Source organism: Malaclemys terrapin, chromosome 2 (genome assembly GCF_027887155.1).
Source record: "Malaclemys terrapin pileata isolate rMalTer1 chromosome 2, rMalTer1.hap1, whole genome shotgun sequence".
In the NCBI taxonomy this organism is placed as follows: Eukaryota; Metazoa; Chordata; order Testudines; family Emydidae; genus Malaclemys; species Malaclemys terrapin.
In genome coordinates, this window is record NC_071506.1 from 172,366,806 (window position 1) to 172,389,430 (window position 22,625).

Here is a 22,625-nt window from a genome sequence, read left to right on the forward strand (position 1 = left end):
CATGCGAATGCCTGTTCTCACTTTCAGGTGATATTGTAAACAAGAAGCGGGCAGCATTATCTCCTGCAAACGTAAACAAACTTGTTTGTCTGAGCAATTAGCTGAAGAAGAAGTAGCACTGAGAGGAGTTATAGGCTCTAAAGTTTTACATTGTTTTATTTTTGAATGCAGTTATTTTTTGTACATAATTCTACACTTGTAAGTTTAACTTTCATGATAAAGAGATTTCTCTACAGTACTTGTATTAGATGAATTGAAACATACTATTTCTTGTGTTTTTTACAGTGAAAATATTTGTAATCAAAAATAAATATAAAGTGAGCAGTGTACATTTTGTATTCTGTGTTGTAACTGAAATCAATATATTTGAAAATGTAGAAAATATCCAAAATTATTTAAATAAATGGTATTCTATTATTGTTTAACAGTGCAGTGTTTAACGTTAACTTTTTTAATCGCGTGATTAATCGTGATTAATTTTTTTAATTGCTTGACAGTCCTAATTTTTAGTTTTTAGATAGTTACAACTTATTTTACCCTTCAAAACTACAGAAAGCATCTCCCTTCTAATATTAATGTTTATTTCATATATGCATAGTGTAATATCTCCTTTTTCTCAATTGGTTCTCAAACAGAAGAACTGCTCTAATCTGCACAAAAAATGGTTGGTCTCTCCCCATACTGAAGACCCTGGGACTGCTAATGTGTTAAGTTAAGCCCATGCATAAATGTTTGTAGGATTTTACCTAAGTGTATAAAATGACTAATGACTGTTTCTAGCAGTTTTTTTAACCAAATGCAAGCATCTAATAGCTCTTTACTGTAAAGCAAGCCTTACCTGTGCCAGCATATTTATCTGCCATGTTGATATCAATGTCCAATTTTAAATTCAGCATAGTCCTGATGACATCATCACTGCCTTTCCCAGCTGCCCACATAAAGGATGTTCTTCCCTCAAGGTCTGAGTCATCTTTCACAGAGGGATGTTTCAAAAATACTTCAACTGTATCCTGCAGAAAAACTTCACTGAGTAAGAATGGCATTGAAATTAACATAAAAAGAGTCTGTAATGACAGAAGAAACTATTGTTTTGTTTTGCTTAGCAGTTTTTGCTTAAGAAGCAAAACAAGGCTTCATTTTTCCTTTTTAAGGTTATATATAATATGTCTCATAACAACATTTCTAGCTTGTAATATCATCACTTATATAGTGTTGGAGGATTCTCAATCCTGATCATTGTGTTATTCTGTTACTATGCCTATATTTTGTTTATAACACCCATGGCTATGTCACAAGTTATGAATACACTGGTCTTATTCTGATTTCAATTAATTTTCTGTAACTTGAATTTTACTGTCAAGCATCATGCATACATCACTAGAATGCACAAGATGTACAATCACAGTGAGGGAAATGATGGGACAACATTACTAGAAATAACCATGTTGACAAACAGCAGAGCAATACAAGAAAAAAAATTCCTCTTCTTTTTTCAAATTTGGATATGACTTCACGTGAAGACCACTAAGTGATCCTATAACAGTTTCACTGTATGACAGGTAACATCTTTAGAGACAAAATCACTATTTCTAATAGTAAATAAAATAATCATATTATTAAATTACTAAAATATAGTACATCAGAAGGATGAGAAAAGTCATAACAGCTTAGTCCAGGCTTTCCATTGTGTAATCGACACACTAGACCCTCTCTTTAAATCAAAGAAAAAACTCCTGCACCTCTTCCTCAGGTGATGCTTTGGTTTTAAGTTGTCAGTGATGTAAGACCATTCTAATTCACCTCCCAGCATCACTAATTCCACTACAGTTTCTAAAATAGCAAATTAAAAGGAACAAAAGAGCCTAAAACACAGAAGAATCACCCTTCCCAGCTCTCTAGACTAGGTATACGTGCTCTGAGCTCACAGGACCCCACCAGCCGAAAGCCAGCAAGTTATATTGTTCCTACAGCCAGGTCTATAGTACCACTTACTTCAGCATAACTCACATTGCTCAGGGGTGTGAATAAGCCACCACCTTAGCAACGCAAGTTACACCAACCTAAGTGCCAGTGTGGACAGTGCTATGTGATCGGTAGACCTTCTCCAGCTGACGTAGCTACCGCCTCTGGCAGAGGTGGATTTATTATACTCACAGGAGAGCTGTCTCCTGTTGGCATAGAACATCTTCACCATATGCGCTATAGCAGCTTCTAGTGTAGACTAACCCTACGTCAAACACAAGTTGTTCGGCTCAATACTGGAGTAACTGGGTGAAATTTAAGGGACTGAGAGTCAGACTACATGGTTGAATGAATCATAGAATCATAGAATATCAGGGTTGGAAGGGACCTCAGGAGGTCATCTAGTCCAACCCCCTGCTCAAAGCAGGGCCAACCCCAACTAAATGATCCACCCCCAACTAAATCATCCATCCAGAATGGTCCCTTCTGATCTTAAACTCTATGAATTTATGAATCTAACTTGCAGAACAACGAGGTCTACTTTCCAATTAAATCCACTCGTTTAACCTGATGCTGGTTCTGTAGTTAATGCCTGTAGTAAAGGAAGGGGTAGTAAGGGGTAGATCAGTTTGGGAGAGGGAATTACAGGTTCGGAAGGGCCAGTACAAATGTTGAGTATTTGATAGTACATAAATACCTCTTAATGGGTAGATACATTACAAGTAGCAAAGTGTAAAATACTTACATTTTTATTTTTGATCAGTTTGTCTATGCTAAATGAATTACCAGGTGAAGACTTAAGGAAAAAAATAAATGTTAAGATACCTCTGTGGAAATAATTCAAGAAAGTTTGCATTCAGGACAGTCAGGAATAGGTCTGTACCGGTGAGTTCATCTTGATTTCCTGAGCTCTGTGCACAGTGAGTAAGCTACCTTTTGAGTTCAACCTAATGTATTCCAGTAGCTCCTGAAACTGGGAAGGAGCTGATGGAGCTGTCTTCTGAAAGGAGGGTTTGTAGCTTGGTAGAAGATGAGATGGGCAGCTTGAACCTGGTTGTCTGTACAGATAACACCAATAGCAATAGAACTCGTTTTTGAAAGGGAACTGTGCTCACTCTTAGTGCCACCACAAAGCAGGGGCAAGCTGGTAGTAAACAGGATGTTGAATGTATGCATCCCTGAATGAGGCTCGAGAGTCATTCTTCTAAGAATATAAGAATGGCCATACTGGGTCAGACCAATGGCCCCGTCTAGCCCAGTATCCTGTCTCTGACAGTGCCCAATGTCAGAGGCTTCACAGGGAATGAACAGAATAGGGCAGTTATCAAGTGGTTCATCCCTTGTTCTCCACTCCCAGCACTTAGAGGCTTAGTACACCCAGAGCATGGGGTTGCATCCCTGATCATCTTGGCTAATATCTAGTTCTTTTTTGAACTCACTTATAATTTTGGCCTTCACAACATCCCCTGGCAACGAGATCCACAAGTTAACTCTGGGTTGTGTGAAGTAGTACTTCCTTTTGATTGTTTTAAACCTGCTGCCTATTAATTTCATTGGGTGACCCCTGGTTCTTGAGTTACATGAAAGAGTAAATAACACTTCCTTATTTACTTTCTCCACCCCATTCATGATTTTTTTACACCTCTATCATAACCTCCCTTAGTCGTTTCTTTTCCAAGCTGAAAAGTCCCAGTCTCTGTAATCTCTCCATACCCTAATCATTTTTGTTGCCTTTCTTTGTACCTTTCCCAATTCTAATATATCTTTTTTGAGATGAAGCGACCAGAACTCAAGTATGCAAGGTGTGGGCATACCATGGATTTAAATAGTGGCATTATGATATTTTTATCACATTAATTATAGCCTATCATATCTTCCCTAATGGTTTCTAACATTCTGTTCACTTTTTTGACTGTAGCTACACATTGTGTGGATGTTTTCAGAGAACTATTTGCAAAGACTCCAAGATCTCTTTCTTGAGTGGTAACAGCTAATTTAGACCCATCATTTTGTATGTATAGTGGGGATTATGTTTTCCCATTGTGCATTATGTTGCATGTGTCAACAATGAATTTCATCTGTCATTTTGTTGCCCAGTTACCCAGTTTTGTGGGACCTTTTGTAACTTTTCACAGTCTACTCTGGATTTAACTATCTTGAGTAATTTTGTATCGGCTGCAAATTTTGCCACCTCATGGTTTACTTCTTTTTCCAGATCATGTATGAATATGTTGAATGGTACTTGATCCAAGTACACGTCAATGAATATTTACCGCTCTGCATTCTGAAAACTGACCATTTATTTTACCCTTTCTTTCTTGTCTTTTAATCAGTTACTAATGTATAAGAGGATCTTCTCTCTTATGCCATGACTGCTTACTTTATTCATCCACTCGATCACCCTTCTCCACATGTTTGTTGACACTCACCAAAAATTCTAAAAGATTGGTGAGGCATGATTTCCCTTTACAAAAGCTATGTTGACTCTTCCCCAACAAATTGTGTTCATTTATATGTTTAATAATTCTGTTCTTTACTACAATTTCAACCAATTTGTCTGGTACTGAAGTTAGGCTTACTGGCCCGTAATTGACAGAGTTGCCTTTTTTGCAGCTTCTATTTAAACCAGTAACTATCAGGTAACTATCCTTTCTTAAATAGAAGCTGGGTCAAGCCAATTTTTTCCTTTTTTGCTTGACCCAGCTTCTATTTAAACCAGTAAATTCCTGTAGACTTCAGTGGTGCAATATCAGGCCTATTGATGATACCTGAAGTGATACAGACCATACTCAGAATGATTTAATATACAGAGAGGGGGGAAATAATTCCCAGGTGAGAAAGGATAGTTACCTGTTCCTTAACTGGCGTTCTTCGAAATGTGTTGCTCAGGTGTATTCCACTATAGGTTTGTGTGCTTGCCACGTGCACCGGTGCCGGAAGTTTTTCCCTTAGCAGTATTCGTAGTGGGGGAGCACCGCTGCGACCCCTGGAGTGGCGCCGATATATCTCACCATAAAGGGGGCTGCATGCTCCCCGCACCCTCAGTTCCTTCTTGCCAGACAACTCTGACAGAGGGGAAGGAGGGCGGGATGTGGAATACACCTGAGCAACACATCTCGAAGAACGCCAGTTACGGAACAGGTAACTGTCCTTTCTTCTTCGAGGGATTGCTCATGTGTATTCCACTATAGGTGACTCCAAGCTATCCCTGATGGAGGCGGGTAGGAGTTTAAGAGTAAAGTTTTAAGGGTTACCTGGGCAGAGCACCGCCCTACCAAACCCGGCGTCATCCCTCGTTTGGGAGACGATCGCAGAGTGCGATGAGAAGGTGTGGACAGAGGACCACGTAGCAGCCCTACAGATGTCCTGAATAGGGACATGAGCCACACAGGCCGCCGACGAGGCCTGGGCTCTCATCGAATGAGCCTTCACAATAGGAGGCGGGGGAACCCCTGCCAGGCTGTAACAGGTGTGAATGCACGAGGTGATCCAGCGGGAGATCTGCTGGTTGGAAACCGGACATCTCCTCATGCGCTCAGCCAGAGCAATAAAAAGCTGGGGGGAGGGGACTTCCTAAATGGCCTGGTTCTGTCCAGGTAAAAAGCCAGCGCTCTGCGCATGTCTAACATGTGCAGTTGGCGTTCCTCATTGGAGGTATGGGGCTTAGGACAGAGGATCGGGAGGAAAATATCCTGATCCATGTGAAAAGCTGAGACTACCTTCTGCAAAAAGGCGGGGTGAGGGCAGAGCTGAACCGTGTCCTTATGGAAGACTGTATACGGCGGTTCAGAGGTCAGGGCCCTGAGCTCGGAGACCCGGCGGGCTGGGTGATAGCCACGAAGAACGCCACCTTCCACGACAAGTGGGACCACGAACACATGGCTAAGGGCTTGAAAGGAGGCCCTGTGAGGCGGGAGAGCACCAGGTTCAGGTCCCAGAGCGGGACCGGGGGTCTGGCGTAAGGGAATGCCCGATCTAAGCCTTTCAGAAACCGGGACGTCATGTGATGGGAAAACACTGAAAGGCCCTGCACCGGGGAATGGAAAGCCGAAATGGCTGCCAGGTGCACCCTGATGGAGGAGGGTGCCAGCCCTTGGGTCCAAAGGGACAGGAGGTAATCGAGGACAAGTTGGATAGATGCGGAAGAGGGAGAGGAACCTCCTCCCTTGCCCACATAGAGAACCTATACCACTTGGCCAGGTAGGTTCGACGCGTGGAGGGTTTCCTACTTCCCAGCAGGACCCTTCTTACATCCTCAGAACACCTCCCTTCCTCCTCATTCAACCATGGAGCAGCCATGCTGTCAGGTGGAGTGGGGCGAGGATGGGGTGGAGGAGACAACCTTCTTCCTGGGAGAGGAGGTCCGGGTGGAGCGGCAGCCTACGGGGGGGGGAGGCGCTAAGAGTTGCAGTAGGGTCCCGTACCAATGTTGACAGGCCCAGTCCAGAGCTATGAGGATAACCCGCGCCCCGTCTGACTTCACCTTCTATAAGACCCTGCCTATTAGGGGGAAGGGCGGGAAGGCGTACAACAGGGGCCCCGACCATGGAAGCAGGAACGCATCCGATATCGCCCCGTCACCCTCTCCCGCCCTGGAGCAGAATCGGGGACACTGGTGATTCTGGGCGGTGGTAAACAAGTCTACCTGGGGAGTACCCCACTGCAGGAAGATACACCTGGCCACCTCCTTGTGCAGGGACCACTCGTGCTGTTGGGAGAAAACCCTGCTCAGGCGGTCCGTGAGCGTGTTGCTCTTGCCGGGCAGGTAAAAGGTTCACAGGAGTATGTTGTGGGCTATACAGAACTCCCACAGGAGCTGGGCTTCCTGGCATAAGGCCCGGGAACGCGTGCTCCCCTGCTTGTTGACGTAATACATGGCGGTCGTGTTGTCTGTGAGGACATGTGCAGGCGGCGTTCCTCATGACCACCTTCCCCTGTATGTGGGGGCAAAAGGCCACGCACGCAAGGCGTACGGCCCTGAGCTCCCTGATGTTTATGTGCAGAGTCAGGTCTCATAGACTCATAGACATTAAGGTCAGAAGGGACCATTATGATCATCTGGTCTGACCCCCTGCATGCTGCAGGCCGCAAGACCCTTCCCTGGACTCTACCGTTGAAGTCCCCAATCCTGTGTTTTAGTGACTTCAATCGGCTGAGACCCTCCTGCTAGTGATCCCTGCCCCATGCTGCGGAGGAAGGCGAAAAACCTCCAGAGGCCCAGCCAATCTACCCTGGAGGAAAATTCCTTCCCGACCCCAAATATGGCGATCAGTAATACCCCGAGCATATAGGCAAGAGTCTCTAGCCTGACCCTTGTTGGCCATTATGCTGTTCATGTACCATTGCTTGGTTTTCATTGGCTACTATGTTTTATCATTAAACCATTCCCTCCATAAACTTATCCAACTTAATCTTAAAACCAGACAGGTCCGTCGCCCCCACCGTTTCCCTCGGAAGGCCGTTCCAATATTTCACCCCTCTGATGGTCAGAAACCTTCGTCTAATTTCAAGCCTAAACTTTCCCCCGGCCAGTTTGTATCCATTCGTTCTCGTGTCCACATTAGTACTAAACTGGAATAATTCCTCTCCCTCCCTTGTATTAACCCCTCTGATATATTTAAAGATAGCAATCATATCCCCCCTCAGCCTTCGCTTTGTCAGACTAAACAACCCAAGCTCCTCTAATCTCTTTTCATACGACAGGTTTTCCATTCCTCTGATCATCTTAGTCGCCCTTCTCTGCACCCGTTCCAGTTTGAGTTCATCCTTTTTAAACATAGGAGACCAGAACTGCACACAGTACTCCAAATGAGGTCTCACCAGCGCCTTATACAACGGAAGCAGGACCTCCCTATCTCTACTAGATATACCTCGCCTAATACATCCCAAGACCGCATTGGCTTTTTTCACCGCCACGTCACATTGCCGACTCATAGTCATCCTGCGGTCCACAAAGACCCCTAGGTCCTTCTCCTCTTCCGTTACTTCTAACCAATGCGTCCCCATCTTGTAACTAAAATTGTTATTATTCGTCCCCAAGTGCATCACCTTACACTTTTTACTATTAAATTTCATCCTATTTCTGATACTCCAATTCACAAGCTCATTCAAGTCTCCCTGCAGAGTATCCCTATCCTCCTCCGAGTTTGCAACTCCTCCCACCTTCGTATCATCCGCAAACTTTATCAGCCCACTCTTGCAATCGGTCCCGAGGTCAGTTATAAATAGATTAAATAAGATGGGTCCCAAAACCGAACCTTGAGGCACTCCACTAGTAACCTCCCTCCAACCCGACAATTCACCCTTTAATACGACCCGCTGCATTCTCCCCATTAACCAATTCCCTATCCACCTCTGGATTTTCATATCGATCCCCATGTTTTTCATTTTAACCAATAGTTCCTCATGGGGTACTGTATCAAACGCTTTACTGAAATCCAGGTATATTAGGTCCACCGCATTTCCCTTATCTAATAAGTCCGTTACTTTCTCAAAGAAGGAGATCAGATTCGTTTGGCACGATCTGCCCTTCGTAAAACCATGCTGTAATTTATCGCATTTGCCATTAACTTCAAGGTCCTCAACTAGTTTCTCTTTCAGAATCTTCTCCAGCACCTTGCACACTACTGATGTTAAACTAACAGGCCTATAGTTACCCGGGTCACTTTTTTTCCCTTTCTTGAAAATAGGAACCACATTGGCTATTCTCCAGTCTAACGGGACTACCCCCGAGTTTACAGATTCATTAAATATAGTCGCTAATGGGCCTGCTATTTCCCGCGCCAATTCCTTCAATATTCTCGGATGAAGATCGTCCGGTCCACCCGACTTAGTCCCATTAAGGCGTTCTAGTTTTGTTTCTACCTCGGATGCGGTAATCCCCCATCCCGTATGCCCCTCTGTAACGGTGCTAGTATCCCTAATACCTTCATTGGCCTCATTAAACACCGATGCAAAATATTCATTGAGATATTGCGCCATGCCTAGATTATCTTTAATCTCCTCTCCAGCTATAGTCTTCAGCGGTCCCACTTCTTCTTTCTTTGCTTTCTTCCTATTTATATGGCTGTAAAACCTCTTACTATTACTTTTAATTCCCCTCGCTAAGTCCAACTCTTCCCGGCCTTTGGCCTTTCTCACTCTATCTCTACATTCTCTGACTTCACTAAGGTAAGTTTCCTTACTGATCCCTCCCCTCTTCCACTCTTTGTACGCTTTCTGTTTTTTCCTAATCGCCCCTTTCAGCCGGTCGCTCATCCAGCTCGGTCTAAGTCTCTTGCTTAGTAATCTTTTTCCCTTTTTGGGGATACAGGCCTCTGACAGCTCTTGCATCTTTAACTTAAAGTAATCCCAGGCTTCTTCTGCCTTTAGGTCCCTTAATACATTTGCCCAATCCACTTCCCTTACCAGTCCCCTTAATTTGTTAAAATTGGCCTTTTTAAAATTATAAACCCTAGTCTTTGACTTAATTCTGGTACTCTTTCCATTTAGTTTAAAGCGAATTAGCTCATGATCACTGGAGCCCAAGTTGTCCCCTACTACCACTTCCTCAACAAGGTCCTCACTACTTACCAGAATCAAATCTAAAATGGCCTCCCCCCTCGTCGGCTCAGCTACCACTTGATAAAGGAATTGATCCGCAAGCACATCTAGGAACGTCTGAGCCCTATTATTGCTACTAGCGTTTGTTCCCCAATCTATATCCGGGAAGTTAAAGTCCCCCATAATTACACAGTTTCTATTAGTATTTACCTCCCTTAATACATTAAACAATTCCTTATCCATATCCTGGGTCGATCCCGGTGGTCTATAGCACACCCCAAGCACTATCCCCGGAGAGGCTCTAGTAGTACTTTTACCCAGCTTGAGTATCGCCCAGACGGACTCTGTGTTATCTATTCCATTCACTATTATTTCTTTACAGCTTATTTCACTATTGACATACAATGCCACCCCCCCACCTTTACCTTTATCCCGGTCTTTCCTAAACAGCGCATACCCCTCCATACCTGCGTTCCAGTCGTGACCGCCATTCCACCACGTTTCAGTTATTCCTACGATATCCGGTTTCAATTCTCGGACCAAGAGCTCCAATTCCTCCATTTTATTACCTAGGCTTCTCGCATTGGTGTACAAACAGCCTAATGTATGTCGTTTAGCCTGTCTCCCATTACTAGCACTGTATGTTGCGGGCCTCTTTGTGTTCGTCCCCCCTGTCCCTCCTATGTCCAATCTCATCTCCCCGGCTATGTCTCCTCTTATTACACTCAGCTTTTCAATACCGGAAACTGGCGTGGAGATTATCTGTGCATCTCCCAACCATCTCCCCAAACTTCCTAGTTTAAAGCTTTTTTGATAAGATGAGCCAGCCTCCCTCCCAGAAGTCTATTTCCTTCCCTACTCAGGTGAAGCCCATCCCGCGAGAACAGGTGTCTGTCCCCGAAAGCCTCCCAGTGGCCATACATCCCAAAGCCCTCCTTATAGCACCACTCCCTTAGCCAACTATTTATCCTCACAATCCTATCAGCCCTTTGCTGCCCTTCCCTCGGAACAGGCAGAATCCCACTAAAGATAACCTGAGCCTCTATCTCCTTGAGAGTCTTCCCCAGCCTGGCATAATCTCCCTTGATTCTCTCTAACGAGAACCTAGCCGTGTCATTCGTTCCTACATGAAGGATTATCAAGGGGTTCTTACCTGCTCCTTTTAGGATCCTTTTCAACCGCAGGTCCACATCGCGTATCTTTGCACCCAGTAGACAGCACACCCTTCTGTTCTCCGGGTCCGCCCTGGTCACAGGCCTGTCCAATCTCCTCAGTAAAGAGTCTCCAATTACATACACCTGCCGTCGCCTGGCAACAGTGCGATCTAGTAATCTAGTCTCCGATCCCTCTAGTCCTGACCTGTGTCTGCTCCTATCTTCCCTTATGCTCCCCCTTATGCCTTCCTGTATCCTCTGGTGGCCCATAATTGGTGCTGTCTCCATCAACTCCTCCCCCCTCTCTCTCGGACTAGCAGCTCTTCTCTTCTTCCTCACCCTCCCACCTTCAGTCACCACCTGCTGCCCCTCTACCTCGTTATCCAAACACTCAAACCTATTCCTGAGTTCTATTCCCCCCTCACTGGCCCTCCTTTTCCTTGGCCTACTTCTCACAGTAGTGAGAATATCCTGGGTCCTGAAGCCCCTCACTTGAGCTCCCCAGCCCAGGTCCGAGGCATCCGACACTAGATCTAGTGAGGGAGAGGGCTCTCGGAAGGGAATACCCCGTAGCATGTTGCTCGGGAGAGACCACCATTGAAGATCTGCCACCACCGTTGGCAGCACCGTGACGACCTTGTCCAGGCCGTCCCTGGACTGGGAGTACCGGGAGGCCAGCCAATGCTGAAGGGGCCTCAACCAAAGCCTGGCATGTTGCATCACAGAGGTGCATGCTGCCATGTGGCCTAGGATTTGAAGGCACACCTGTGCGCCGTGGTTACCGGAAAGGCCATGACCGAGGCGATGAGAGCTTTGAGCATCTCGAATCTGTCCCATGGGAGGGAGGCCATGGCCACCCGGGAATCTAGCAGTGCCCCTATAAAGTTTATGCGCCGAACGGGGATTAACATGAATTTCTCCTCGTTTACCAGTAGTCCTAGAGCTGCGCAGGTATCCAGCAAGAAACTCATCTGCTGCTGCACCAGAGACTGAGACCGGCCCTTGAGGAGCCAGTCGTCGAGGTAGGGGAAGATCTTCAGCCCTTTCCTCCTGAGGTGGGCCGCCACCATCGCCATACACTTCGTAAATACCCTTGGGGCAATAGAGAGGCTAAAGGGGAGGACCGTAAACTGGAAGTGGTCCTGACCCACCAGGAAACGGAGGAAGCACCTGTGACCCTCGAAAATGCGGCTGTGGAAGTACGCATCCTGGAGGTCAAGTGCCGTAAACCAATCCCCCTGGTCTAGGGATGGAATAATAGAGGCCAGGGACACCCTGCGGAATTTGCAACGAACCAGGAACTGGTTGAGATTCCGCAGATCGAGGATGGTCCAAAGCCCGCCCTTCGCCTTCGGGATGAGGAAATACCTGGAGTAAAACCCCTTGCCCTGGTATTCCCGCGGTACCCTTTCCACAGCTCCCAAGGAGAGGAGGCACTCTACCTCCAGGCGGAGGAGGAGGGCATGGTCCGGGTCCCCGGCCAGAGGATGATTGGGAGGGATTGAAACGAACTGCAACCTGTACCCTTGGGTCATGGTGCTGAGGACCCATCAGTCCAACGTTATACGGGACCATTGCAGCCGGAAGGCCGATAAACGATTGATAAAACACAACTTTATTAACTGTGGGGTGGAGGGTACACTGGCAACAGGCCCGGTGACCCCCCTCAATGAGTCAAAAACGCTGTTTCCCCTGGCTCTTGGCCTTCGAGGGCCCAGGTCTCGGGGCCGAACGGGACTGGCGTTGGGACCGACGCCTCTGCTCTCTCTGCCACTTAGGCAGGGGTTCATATCTGCCCCTGGCCGGAGGAGCAGAGGTTTGAGGCCTGGGCTTGTCCTTAAAAGGCGGGACGTACAGGCCTAGCGTCTGCAGGGTGGTGCGAGAGTCTTTCATCCCGTGCAGATAGGTGTCTGTCTGGTCAGCAAATAATGCTTTGCCATCAAATGGCAGGTCCTGCATTATAGACTGGGACTCCATGGACAGCCCCGAGAGCGAGAGCCATGACGCCCTTCGCATGGAGACTGCCGAAGCCATCGAGGGAGCGGCTGTGTCCGTTGCATCCGAAGCCGCCTGGAGAACTGCTTTGGCCACAGCCGCACCCTCGTCGACCAAAGCCCGGAACTCCTTCTTATCTTTGTCTCGAAGGAGGGGTTCGAACTTGGGGAGGGAACCCCAGAGATTAAAATCATAACAGCTCAGCAGTGCCTGGTGGTTGGCGACTCTGAGCTGGAAGCTCACGGAGGAATAAACCTTTTTTCCAAAGGAATCAAGTCTCCGAGCGTCCTTGTCCTTTGGTGTAGGCGCGGGCTGGCCGTTCCGCTCACGGTGGTGAACCAACTCTACCACCAAAGAGTTCAGAGCTGGGTGGGTGTATAGGTACTCGTGACCCCTTGTGGGAACGAAATACTTCCTTTCGGCCTTCTTAGAAATGGACTCAAGGGAGGCTGGGGTTTGCCAGAGGCCGGTGGTGATGTTGGCCACTCCCTGATGGAATGGGAGGGCCACACGCCCTGGTGCCGAGGAGACGAGGACATTAAACAGTGTGTCGGAGGGCTCCTCCATCTCCTCGGCCTGGAGCTCGAGATTTGCTGTCACCCTCCTAAGCAGCTCCTGGTGCGCCTTAAAGTCCTCCTCAGAGGCCGGAGGCGATACCATGACTGAATCGCCCGGAGCCGAGGAGGTAGATGGTGCGGTGCCTTCAGCCACCAACGACATCGTAGGCTCGATGTCCGGGTCCTGTCCCGGGGTCGGTGCTGGAGGTTCGGCGCCTGCGGCTCGATCACGGTGCCGAGGAGGCGCCGCAGGGTGGCCCTAAGAGGCCCCCGCCACGGAGCGAGGTCCCGGCTGTGCAGGTGCCTGAGGCCACAGTGCCCACTGGAACCACTGTCCTTGCCAGGGAACGGCCTGGCACTGAGACGCATGGAGCGCCAGCAGCGCTGGTTGGTCCTGTGGTGCAGTGCGGCCCGGGGAGAGACAGCTGCGCGCTGATGTCGAAGTCCTGGAGGAGCGCACGGTGCCATGGGAATGACTGGAGCGGTCTCTCTCGTGACGGCTCCTGCCCCGAGACTTCGACCTGGACGACGTGGATACGTAGATGTCAGAGGAGCTGTCCCTGTACTCCTTGTGGTGCCTGTGGCCACGGCGCCTCGGTGCAGGGGACTCTCGGGAGGTACTCCGAGCACTGCGTCTCTGACGGCGGGCGCTAGAGTATGAGCGCCGGTGCCGACGGCATTGGGATCTGTTCCTGTCAGACTGACTCGAGGAGGAACGGCGCCGCCTCTTGTCACCTCCTCTACGGCGCCTGAGACCGGAGGAGTGGGACTCGCTCACAGAAGAGCCGGCACGCGGAGTTGAAGTGCATCGTGGGCCTCTGCTCGGCACCTTGACCCGGGAAGGTACCTCGACTTCCGATACCTCCGGGGAGGGCTGCTGGGTGCCCAAAGGCGGCTTTCCATGGGACCGGGGGCCCGACTGAGGTGGCGCTCCCGGCACTGGGAGGGCTAGGATGTCACGCACGGCCTGAGCTGCCTCTGGCGTCAAAGGCATTCGTACTTCAGGCGAGGCTCACGTGGACAGGACTGGGCTACTCCGCTCAGCCCAAGTTGGAGGTCTCTGTCCCGACGGGGATCGTGGGCTGCCCAACTCGAGTCTGTCCTCACCCCTCTCCTTCTCTTGGCGCCGCTGAGTCTTCCCTTGCTTCTTACTGGGGGAGCGGTGCCGAGTTGTCGACGGTGCCTTGCTGTGCACCGAAGACGCGGTGCCGGTGCTGGGGCCAATGCCAACTCCATCAGTAAAGCGCGGAGTCGGATCTCACGCTCCCGCTTCGTCCAGGGTTTGAAAGAACGGCAAATCTTACAGTGCTCACTAACGTGAGCCTCGCCCAGACAGCGAAGACACTGAGGGTGTGGATTGCTTCTGGGCATGGAGTTGCGACAAGAGTCGCACGACTTGAAGCTTGGGCCATGGGGCATGCCCCGAGCCAGGCACTAACGAAACAACAGTTCAGCAAAGGAAAAGTTCAGTGAAACTGGATACCACTAAAGCTATAACGCTGCAGCCTAGGCTGGAGCAAGTTCTGACTACCTTCACTGGCGACAAGAAGGAACTGAGGGTGGGGGGGGCACTCAGCCCCCTTTATGGCGCGATATATTGGCGCCACTCCAGGGGTCGCAACGGTGCTCCCCCACTACGGATACTGCTAAGGGAAAAACTTCCAGCACCGGTGCACGTGGCGAGCACGCACATCTATAGTGGAATACACATGAGCAATCACTCAAAGAAGAAGTCATTGATCGTTTGGGGCTAGATTCTAACTTTGACTATATGCCCACCCAAGGGAACAAAGGGCAACTAGGAACCTCCTAACACTCCTGCCATGGGCGACCCACATTTTGGATCTAGGTACATAACAGAGAAAGTGGGGTTACTCATTCACTTATTCCGTCTCCAGAGCAGATTGGGGATGGGTTCTAACCCCCACCCTATTTGCTTTCCAGAGTAGCTAAGCCAGAGCAGGGGTTTGGCAGGGAAGTAAGTAATTAACTACTAGTATAGGTGATCAGTAAATTATTACCACAAAGGAGCAGGAGGAATAAGGGGAGGAATTGTGATTCAGAGGCTTATCTCTGAATCACTATGCTTCCTGGGGTTACTCTGCTTAATTAGGGTGGTTCCTAATATCAGACTCTAGCCCCTAGTGTCTCAAAGGTCAGTCCTTGTTACTTCCTCTTTGGATTTAAAATATATTATACATTAGGTTTTGTGGTGGTTGTTCAAAAGCATCTGGACTGAGGTTCAGTGATAGAAGATTAACCAAAATAGGTGAGGTATCATTTTGGTGCCGCAAGTGGGTGGTGTTTGGGAGATGCCAAGACCTATTCAAAAAACAGCCAAGTCTGGAATAACCTAGCAGAGCCCATGGCATATTCAAGACTCAATTAGCGGGAGCCAAATTCAGAGAGACCAGTGGAAGCAAGCAGCACCACAATCATATTTGGAGTATCTGCACAATCTACTGTGAGCAGCATCTCATTTTGTTGGCTCACATGGGTGGAGCTTGGAAGGGTACCACCACTAGAGCTGATTTGAATTTTTTTCCCTTGCAGAAATGAAAACAAAAATGTTTTCTTGAGTTTTGTGATGGAAATTGAAAGTTTCCACAGAAAGCAGACACTTTTCATTAAAAAAGTTGTTTTCCACTGAAGAACAGTTTTGACAGAAAATTTTCTACTGTTCCCTAACCACCACTCCCTCTTCCCCAATTTGACCCCTGGTGCAGCCTCACCAGCTCACCCCAGGGGAGGAGGAGGAGGATTCCTTGCCCTGTGACCATACCCCAGAAGTCTGTCTATTCTCCTGCCTGGGCCTGTTAAAGCCCCAGTGCAGAAGCACAGTGCTTAAACTACTATTAGTTTATTATATAAGATCTATGCAGCAATAATGAGGAACCGGAACCATTAAAACACACACACACAACAGCAGGTGTTTACTGCTCTCTGCGCTTTCATTGACCCTCACTACCTCAGGTACAAACTGATACTCATTAGGCCAAGAACTCAGCACCTTGCCTTAACGCTGCACTGCTTGAAATTCTGCAAAGTGGAGAGTAGTAAGAAGGCTGGGCCTCTATACAATTAAGCATTCTTTCCCAAATAAATTATTTTATTTTTTTCCATTATGGTCAAACATTTCAATCTTTCTTATAACCAAGCTTTTCTCACTTCCTTTTATAGGAGGAAAAAACCCCACAACAACAGAACAGTCTCAAAGATTTGAAAAGGCTACTAAAATAGCTCCTTTTCCCCAGACAAAGACAACACCATAACCTGAAGATGGAAACAGAATGAATTAGAATTTGCTAGTTTAGCAGAGTAAAGGAGAAAAGCGGCATGCACTTTACGCGACTTTATATTTGTAATTTGTATTATAAGTAGAGAAAACAAATACAAAACCACAAACCCTAAAGCTCATTAAGGAAAGGAAAAAGAACTAACCCTCTTTTTTCTAGGTGCTGCACTGTCAAGAAGCCCTTGAGAATATTAAATAATACCGCCACACAAACGGAGAGTTTAAATAGAGTCAAAAATGGACTTTACATGAGACCTGATTTTTTCTTTTCCATATTGCCTGGCATTATCTTAATAATAAAACCAATCCAGATATGGTGAAGTGCTATAGAATTGCAGGAGGCTACGTAGAAGGAGGAGTCTTCTTAGTGGGTCTATTTTCACTAGGAAAAAAGGAGTGTTTATACCTTATGTTAGCCAAAACATTGTAACTAACATGAGATAAAAGACTGTGGCCAGGAAGGAACTTTTCCCACTGGCTTATTGGAAAGGAACATAATATCTCTCCTGCCTTCGTCTGGAAAGGGGAGGTTATTTGTTTGGATCAAGCAGACATATTACATATGAGCAAGTTCCTGAAAAAATTCCTGTGCTGCAGACAATGGGGGGAATCTCAGTCCATTCCATATTCTTCTTCATGTGCAGAGCTCTTAAAGGGCTGGCTAATTAATAGCGAGGAGGATGGGTAAGAGGAGAAAGAACAGGATAAAGAGCCAGGATATAAATATAGATGAATTGGAAAATGGCAAAAAATCTTCCAGCTAAATGCAGAAGATGAAAATTATATGTAACAAAGGCTTTTAATATTCCTGAGATAAGCCAGCAGTAAGGAAGAGAATTAAAATGAACAATCATTTTGCAAGCATTTATTAATAGGAACAGAGAAAGGATAACTAAAGCATCAAGATCATCATTACAGCTCACATAAAAAGAGAAATATTCTATTGTCTCCTTAAATGCATCTGACCAAACTAGAAACAAGAATTTCTCCCAAGGAAATTCTTCAAGCAAGTGAGGATAGAGTCCTGTACCCAGCCAAACTGTGCACACCGTGTAATGGAAGATATACCTTTTATTGACGACACAAGTCAATAGAAAAAATTCTGGAAAAATGCATAAGTTCCACAGAGCTGTGCTCAGATGATAAGGCTAAACTAAAAACACTTTATACTTTATCATCAATGAGAGGGACCGTTGGTATTTTTTATTTTTTGCCTCGCTGACATTAAAGTTGATACGTTTTGTACTTAGCTGTAATATGTTTACTGATTTCTATATAAAAGAGAATAAAATACCCTGCTGAATGATGACAGTAAGAATACCAGAGAAACTGACCCTTATGATTTGAAACTGCACAAGTTAGCCCATTGATTTTCCATGTTTGCACCTTCTAGGATATGGTGTTAATATGGAGATGCTCCATATTGGACTATGGAGCTATGCAGTAGCAGGGGACTAGACTTTTCTTTAGCCATGTTTCATGGGACAAATGCTACATTTATAATGGGAGATATTAAGAAATGAATCAGTTTCATAAAGCCAAAACTACAATATTAATGGCCACCAGCTACACAAGTGCATGTGCACATATGTATGATCCCACTATGCACAGTTTGTGAGCACTTGGTTTAAATATGTGGCCAGAGGTTCAGAAAGAAATGTATTATGAAACATGAGATAATGGATACGCCATTCTGTTTTCTATTGTGCTTTATTATTACATGAGTTACCGGATGCTATGACATAGATTATTGTATTCATGTTTGAAAAAGTTTTTTAATATTAACATTTTGAAATCCATCATATATATGACAAACAATACAGGAAAACTGAATAAAACTTGTGAACACACCTCTTGATACAGATTACTCTACAAACCATTAGAAATCTGTTCTCAGGGCTATCCTATTTCATAGAATCATAGAATATCAGGGTTGGAAGGGACCTCAAGAGGTCATCTAGTCCAACCCCCTGCTCAAAGCAGGACCAAGTCCGAACTAAATCATCCCAGCCAGGCCTTTGTCAAGCCGGGCCTTAAAAACCTCCAAGGAAGGAGACTCCACCACCTCCCTAGGTAATGCATTCCGGTGCTTCACCACCCTCATAGTGAAATAGTGTTTCCTAATATCCAACCTGGACCTCCCCCACTGCAACTTGAGACCATTGCTCCTTGTTCTGTCATCTGCCACCACTGAGAACAGCCGAGCTCCATCCTCTTTGGAACCCCCCCTTCAGGTAGTTGAAGGCTGCTATCAAATCCCCCCTCATTCTTCTCTTCTGCAGACTAAACAATCCCAGTTCCCTCAGCCTCTCCTTATAAGTCATGTGCTCCAGTCCCCTAATCATTTTTGTTGCCCTCCGCTGGACTCTTTCCAATTTTTCCACATCCTTCTTGTAGTGTGGAGCCCAAAACTGGACACAGTATTCCAGATGAGGCCTCACCAATGTCGAATAAAGGGGAACAATCACGTTCCTCGATCTGCTGGCAATGCCCCTACTTATACAGCCCAAAATGCCGTTAGCCTTCTTGGCAACAAGAGCACACTGTGACCCCAGGTCCTTTTCTGCAGAACTGCTACCTAGCCATTCGGTCCCTAGTCTGTAGCAGTGCATGGGATTCTTCCGTCCTAAGTGCAGGACTCTGCACTTGTCCTTGTTGAACCTCATCAGGTTTTTTTTGGCCCAATCCTCTAATTTGTCTAGGTCCCTCTGTATCTGATCCCTACCCTCTAGTGTATCTACCACGCCTCCTAGTTTAGTGTCATCTGCAAACTTGCTGAGAGTGCAGTCCACACCATCCTCCAGATCATTAATAAAGATATTAAACAAAACCGGCCCCAGGACCGACCCTTGGGGCACTCCGCTTGAAACCGGCTGCCAACTAGACATGGAGCCATTGATCACTACCCGTTGAGCCCAACGATCTAGCCAGCTTTCTATCCACCTTACAGTCCATTCATCCAGCCCATACTACTTTAACTTGGCGGCAAAAATAGTGTGGGAGACCGTATCAAAAGCTTTGCTAAAGTCAAGGAATAACACATCCACTGCTTTCCCCTCATCCACAGAGCCAGTTATCTCATCATAGAAGGCAATTAGGTTAGTCAGGCACAACTTCCCCTTGGTGAATCCATGCTGACTGCTCCTGATCACTTTCCTCTCCTCTAAGTGTTTCATAATTGATTCCTTGAGGACCTGCTCCATGATTTTTCTAGGGACTGATGTGAGGCTGACTGGCCTGTAGTTCCCTGGATCCTCCTTCTTCCCTTTTTTAAAGATGGGCACTACATTAGCCTTTTTCCAGTCATCTGGGACCTCCCCCGATTGCCATGAGTTTTAAAAAATAATGGCTAATGGCTCTGCAATCTCATCCGCCAACTCCTTTAGCACCCTCGGATGCAGCGCATCTGGCCCCATGGACTTGTGCACGTCCAGTTTTTCTAAATAGTCCTGAACCACCTCTTTCTCCACAGAGGGCTGGGCACCTTCTCCCCATATTGTGCTGCCCAGTGCAGCAGTCTGGGAGCTGACCTTGTTCGTGAAGACCGAGGCAAAAAAAGCATTGAGTACATTAGCGTTTTCCACATCCTTGGTCATTAGGTTGCCTCCCTCATTCAGTAAGGGGCCCACACTTTCCTTGAGTTTCTTCTTGTTGCTAACATACCTGAAGAAACCCTTCTTCATAGAATCATAAAAGATTAGGGTTGAAAGAGACCTCAGGAGGTCATCTAGTCCAACCCCCGGCTCAAAGTAGGACCAACACCAACTAAATCATCCCAGCCAGGGCTTTGTCAAGCCGGGCCTTAAAAACCTCTAAGGATGGAGATTCCACCACCTCCCTAGGTAACCCATTCCAGTGCTTCACCACCCTCCTAGTGAAATAATGTTTCCTAATATCCAACCTAGACCTCCCCCACTGCAACTTGAGACCATTGCTCCTTCTTCTGTCATCTGTCACCACTGAGAACAGCCGAGCTCCATCCTCTTTGGAACCCCCGTTCCAGTAGTTGAAGGCTGCTATCAAATCCCCCCTCACTCTTCTCTTCTGCAGACTAAACAAGCCCAGTTCCCTCAGCCTCTCCTCGTAAGTCATGTGCCCCAGCCCCCTGATCATTTTCGTTGCCCTCTGCTTGACTCTCTCCAATTTGTCCCCATCCTTTCTGCATGGGGGGCCCAAAACTGGATGCAGTACTCCAGATGTGGCCTCACCACTGCCAAATAGAGGGGAATAATCACTTCCCTCGATCTGCTGGCAACATTTCTACTAATGCAGCCTAATATGCCGTTGGCCTTCCTGGCAACATGGGCACACTGCTGACTCATATCCAGCTTCTCATCCACTATAATCCCCAGGTCCTTTTCTGCAGAACTGCTGCTTAGCCAGTCGGTCCCCAGCCTGTAGCGGTGCATGGGATTCTTCCATCCTAAGTGTAGGACTCTGCACTTGTCTTTGTTGAACCTCATCAGATTTCTTTTGGCCCAATCCTCCAATTTGTCTAGGTCACTCTGGACCCTATCCCTACCTTCCAGCGTATCTACCTCTCCCCCCAGCTTAGTGTCATCCACGAACTTGCTGAGGGTGAAATTTATCTCATCATCCAGATCATTAATAAAGATGTTGAACAAAACCAGCTCCAGGATGGACCCCTGGGGCACTCCGCTTGATACTTGATAATTATTATTCTACAATTATTTGTATAATCTATGTTATATTTTAAAATAATTTGCTTTGTTTCAGATATACCATACTTACAGCAAAGTTGCTCTGTGCTGCATAATGTAAGGGTGTTGCCCCTTGGCTATCAGATGGGATGGTTCCAAACTTATTTCTTTCTAACAGGAGATGGACAATCTGTGCATGGCCTGACAAAAGAGCAGAAATTAACGTATGAATAATGTATGCAGCTCACTAGTTGCTTTGCTCTGAAGTCTTCTTTCCTATTAAACAAAGGAAAATCAACAAACATGAATAAATGCTAGGACATTCAAATAAAATCATAAGACTTCACATGAGCTTTATGTTGCAATTGTCCAACTTGGTATGCTGTTTTTGCCAATGGTGCTCTAATTTCACTGTTCCTTCTACCCTCATCTTTTGCAGGCCACCAGGGAACTATGATGGCCTGGGAAAATGAAACTGAGGAAAAGGCCATTTAGCATCTAGAGTAAAAGATAAAAGGCTATTATAGTGTACTACTACACCATCAATAGTACTTTGTCAAACAACAGTCTACTATACTGTAATAAGTGAGATGGATACTTCCATACAAGGCTTTGGAAATTACAACCAAAACCTTGAATCTGACCCAGTGGTCAGCTCAAGACAGCAAAGTGAGCTGTTGTCTGGGATGATGTGCTTTTGGTTGCTTGTGTTGCTTAAACTAGCAATTTCATTTCAAAGTACAGTATGTTGTAGGAATCAAGCCTGGAGGTCCTTACTCAGTTTTTATTCAAGCAGAATTCCCATTGAAGATCATGGTAATCTTACTGAGAACGACATGAAAAACAACTAAAAATCTCAGGATTTGGCCTCTGGATATTATTTCTTGCAATCATTTGAAAAACTTCTTCTAAGCATTCTAATTTCTTCCCCCAAAACTCCAGTTTCCCCAAGCACAGCCATTATTTCAACTCTATGTTCCAACTCATTAAATTAATTCTATATGAGAAAGTTACTTACCTTATAGATACTGGAGGTTCTTTGAGATGTGTGGTCCCTATTTGTATTCCACTGTGGGTGCACATGCACTTTATGTGCCTGGAGTTGGAGAATTCTTGCAGCCAGTGTCTATTGGTCTGCGCATGTGCCCTTGCTCTCGTTGTGCCTCGAGCCAAGGGTATAAAGGGTGGAGTACACCGATCACCTCTCCAGTTCCTTCTCTACTGTAATTCCAGGAATGATCCGAAGCAGAGGGGAAGGAGGGCGAGTAGTGGCATACAGAGGGTGCACACGTTTCAAAGAACCTCCAGTTATTATAAGATAAGATAATTAACCTTCTCTTCTTCTTTGAGTGCTGGTCCTTATGTGCATTCCACTGCAGGTGAATGACAAGCAGTACTCAAGTGCGAGGATGCAGGTGGCAGAGTTATTTGAAGGACCGCTGATCCAAAGGATGCATCA

The 22,625-nt window shown here is 46.4% G+C and overlaps 1 protein-coding gene across 3 annotated transcripts in view; it reads right to left on the reverse strand.

Moving 5' to 3' along the window:
• The window catches only part of INVS (inversin), a 223,713-nt gene that overhangs the window by 62,651 nt on the left and 138,437 nt on the right, over positions 1 to 22,625 (reverse strand). For all 3 annotated transcript variants that reach the window (XM_054018622.1, XM_054018621.1, XM_054018624.1), the window contains exons 7-8: positions 21,258 to 21,367; positions 839 to 1,010 (exon numbers count right to left, since the gene is read on the reverse strand). In XM_054018622.1, coding sequence (XP_053874597.1) covers positions 839 to 1,010; positions 21,258 to 21,367 — 282 coding nt within the window. The remainder of the gene's footprint in view (positions 1 to 838; positions 1,011 to 21,257; positions 21,368 to 22,625) is intronic.